We start from the raw sequence: 2,327 nt of genomic DNA on the forward strand, positions 1-2,327 counted from the left end.
TGCTTGTTCTTCTCATTGTTAAGACATTACTGTGTTATTGTTGAGTCGTCTATGGGGCCTAAATCTGCAGTGTGCAGCTTCCTTTCTATACTCTTTTTTGTAGGCCAAGGGATTGATATAAAGTCAACGTGTGGGGTCTGATTGACCAGGGCATACTATAATTTGACTCAGATAAATCATACCGGGGATTCATTGAAGGGATAATGCCCTGAAACTCTAGCCAGGAGGATTTAAGATAACTCTTAAAATGAAGGTTTTTCTCCAGATATGCCTGCATACAGAAATTACGAACTTTTACTAGTGTAACTTCATCATGTATTTCCATCCATGAAATATCTTCTCTCTTTTCCAAGCTGCTATGTAACAAGCTTATATGTGACCGCAGAATTTTTCAATCACTTTATAGTAAGTAGTCTGTATGTCAAACAGTGGGACCTTGTTGGCTTAAAAGATGATATAATGCAATAAAGTAACTTCTCAAGCTACAGACTTGAAGGTGTCCTTGGTTTAATATTAGAAGTTTGTTAACTTAGAGGAGTGGTAGAAATTGGCCCTTAATTACATCACATTGATAGCACAGTGTTATCACGATATATAACTACTTTGATGGCGTCAGATCAATAGGTCCTTTGCACACTTGTTGGATACTGCATTAATAGAAAGAAATGGTTCTTGGCATTTTGGGTTACCGTTGTTTTGCACTTTGACATTTTTGTGATGTTTGAAACAGTTTCTTGCATTCATTTTTAGTGATAACAGTTGCATTGAACATTCTACTGTGAAAGAACTTGATTTCGATTTTGTGTCTTGTTACCGGTATTTTGTTTTATTCAGAAAGAGAGAGTAACCTTAGATGATGTACACGGAAAACTCGAGGAGCTCCACAAATACACAGATATGTTGAGAAGTGAAAAGGTGAAATTGACTAATCAGGTGAATAAATTGGAGATTGTGAAAAATGCTTTTGAAGAGAGGCAGACAAGATTGCAATCCATTCTTCAGAATAAGGAGGATCAGATCAATCAGCTGAAGAATCAGGAGCGGGAGTTCAGTGAGAACAAAGCTAAAATACAGGCTTTAACTGAGCTCTTAGATAAAAAAGAGAATGAGATTAAAGAGATCAAAGCACACCTTGCACAATTTGAAGAAGGAGCTGGAAAGGCTCAAAATAATATGTCAGAAAAGATAGAAGTTCATGACTCTAATGATGTTCAGATATCTGAGTCGGTAATTAGTACAGGTAATGCGAGTGCCGGAAAGCTGGATATGATTGAAGCTACAAAAGATAAATCTAACATGTCAAGAGAAGAAACGATGGAGAATGAATTTTCTGAAATAAGGGCAATGGAGAATGTTGAGAGAGATGCGTTGGAAGACAAGGTGGGAACTACCAGCCAGAATGGTGGATTGCTTGATAGACAATTGGAAGAAAGAACCAAGTTGCAGAATATTAGGAATAGAAATCAAGATGAAAATGAAAAAGACAATAGTGAGGAAGAAAATGAAGGTATAGGTGACAATTTTGATGATATGAAAGAAGCAGAGAACCTGGAAATGGATGCTGAAGACAAAGACCTTGAAGATGAGCAAGGTGAGGATATTGATAAAGTCAATGACGAAGAAGAAGCGGACAACTGATTATAATAAAGTTTTCCTTAATAATGCACTTTTCTATGGCAATGATAAAGATCTGATGAAGCAGGAAGTTTTTTTCTGGTTTATATTGGAAGTCTACAAGGTTATTTCTTGTAGTATTTTGGGTTCTTATTTACCATGTAAATAGTTTCCACTGTCAAGAAGATTCTGTCTTTGCTCAGTTTTCACTGCATTTTCTTTCATCTTAGTTAATGTATTTGGCAGAATTATTTAGTACAAAATACCTTAGAAATTTGCATCTGCTATCTATTTTTTTTATAAATTCAAGCAGGAATTATAATTATTTTTAAGTAGGAATTATGACTATTTTTTTGTTCATCAATGTGCTAAATTTGATTTCATAGTTTCCACTGCAGTGACATAAAATTGAGATTTGAATTCAATGGTCTGTCTCCTGAGTTGTTTCATCTAGCAGGCACTACACTGTAATACATGTGCTATGCATATTGAATTAGACAATGAGCTAACTAAACGTATTCCTTTCAGTAAAGTAATTGTTATGTTAGTGAGATCCATGTGAAATGCTTAACATCCGTACTTCCGTTGTCCATTTTGCATGGAGCAAGCTTATTGTTCACGCTTAAAACAGCAATGAAGGCCTTATTGGGCTGGTCTTGAAAGGTCAATTGAAGGATTGACCTTTCAGACAGGACCTTGCCATCGCAGAGGTT

The 2,327-nt window shown here is 35.8% G+C and overlaps 1 protein-coding gene across 1 annotated transcript; it reads left to right on the forward strand.

Annotated features, from left to right (window-relative positions):
- Positions 1 to 812: 812 nt before the first annotated feature.
- On the forward strand, positions 813 to 1,962 carry LOC149209771 (uncharacterized). The gene has a single exon (XM_089396504.1). The coding sequence runs from the start codon at positions 898 to 900 to the stop codon at positions 1,636 to 1,638; it is 741 nt and encodes a 246-aa protein (XP_089252630.1). The 5' UTR covers positions 813 to 897; the 3' UTR covers positions 1,639 to 1,962.
- Positions 1,963 to 2,327: the final 365 nt, after the last annotated feature.

The sequence above is a fragment of the Pinus tabuliformis genome, chromosome 1_2, assembly GCF_031772625.1.
Source record: "Pinus tabuliformis cultivar Carrire ecotype Pingquan chromosome 1_2, CPIR1, whole genome shotgun sequence".
NCBI classification, from domain to species: Eukaryota; Viridiplantae; Streptophyta; class Pinopsida; order Pinales; family Pinaceae; genus Pinus; species Pinus tabuliformis.

Coding starts and splice junctions, on each gene's coding strand:
- LOC149209771 (XM_089396504.1), top strand. CDS start 898: ATGTTGAGAAGTGAAAAGGTGAAATTGACTAATCAGGTGAATAAATTG.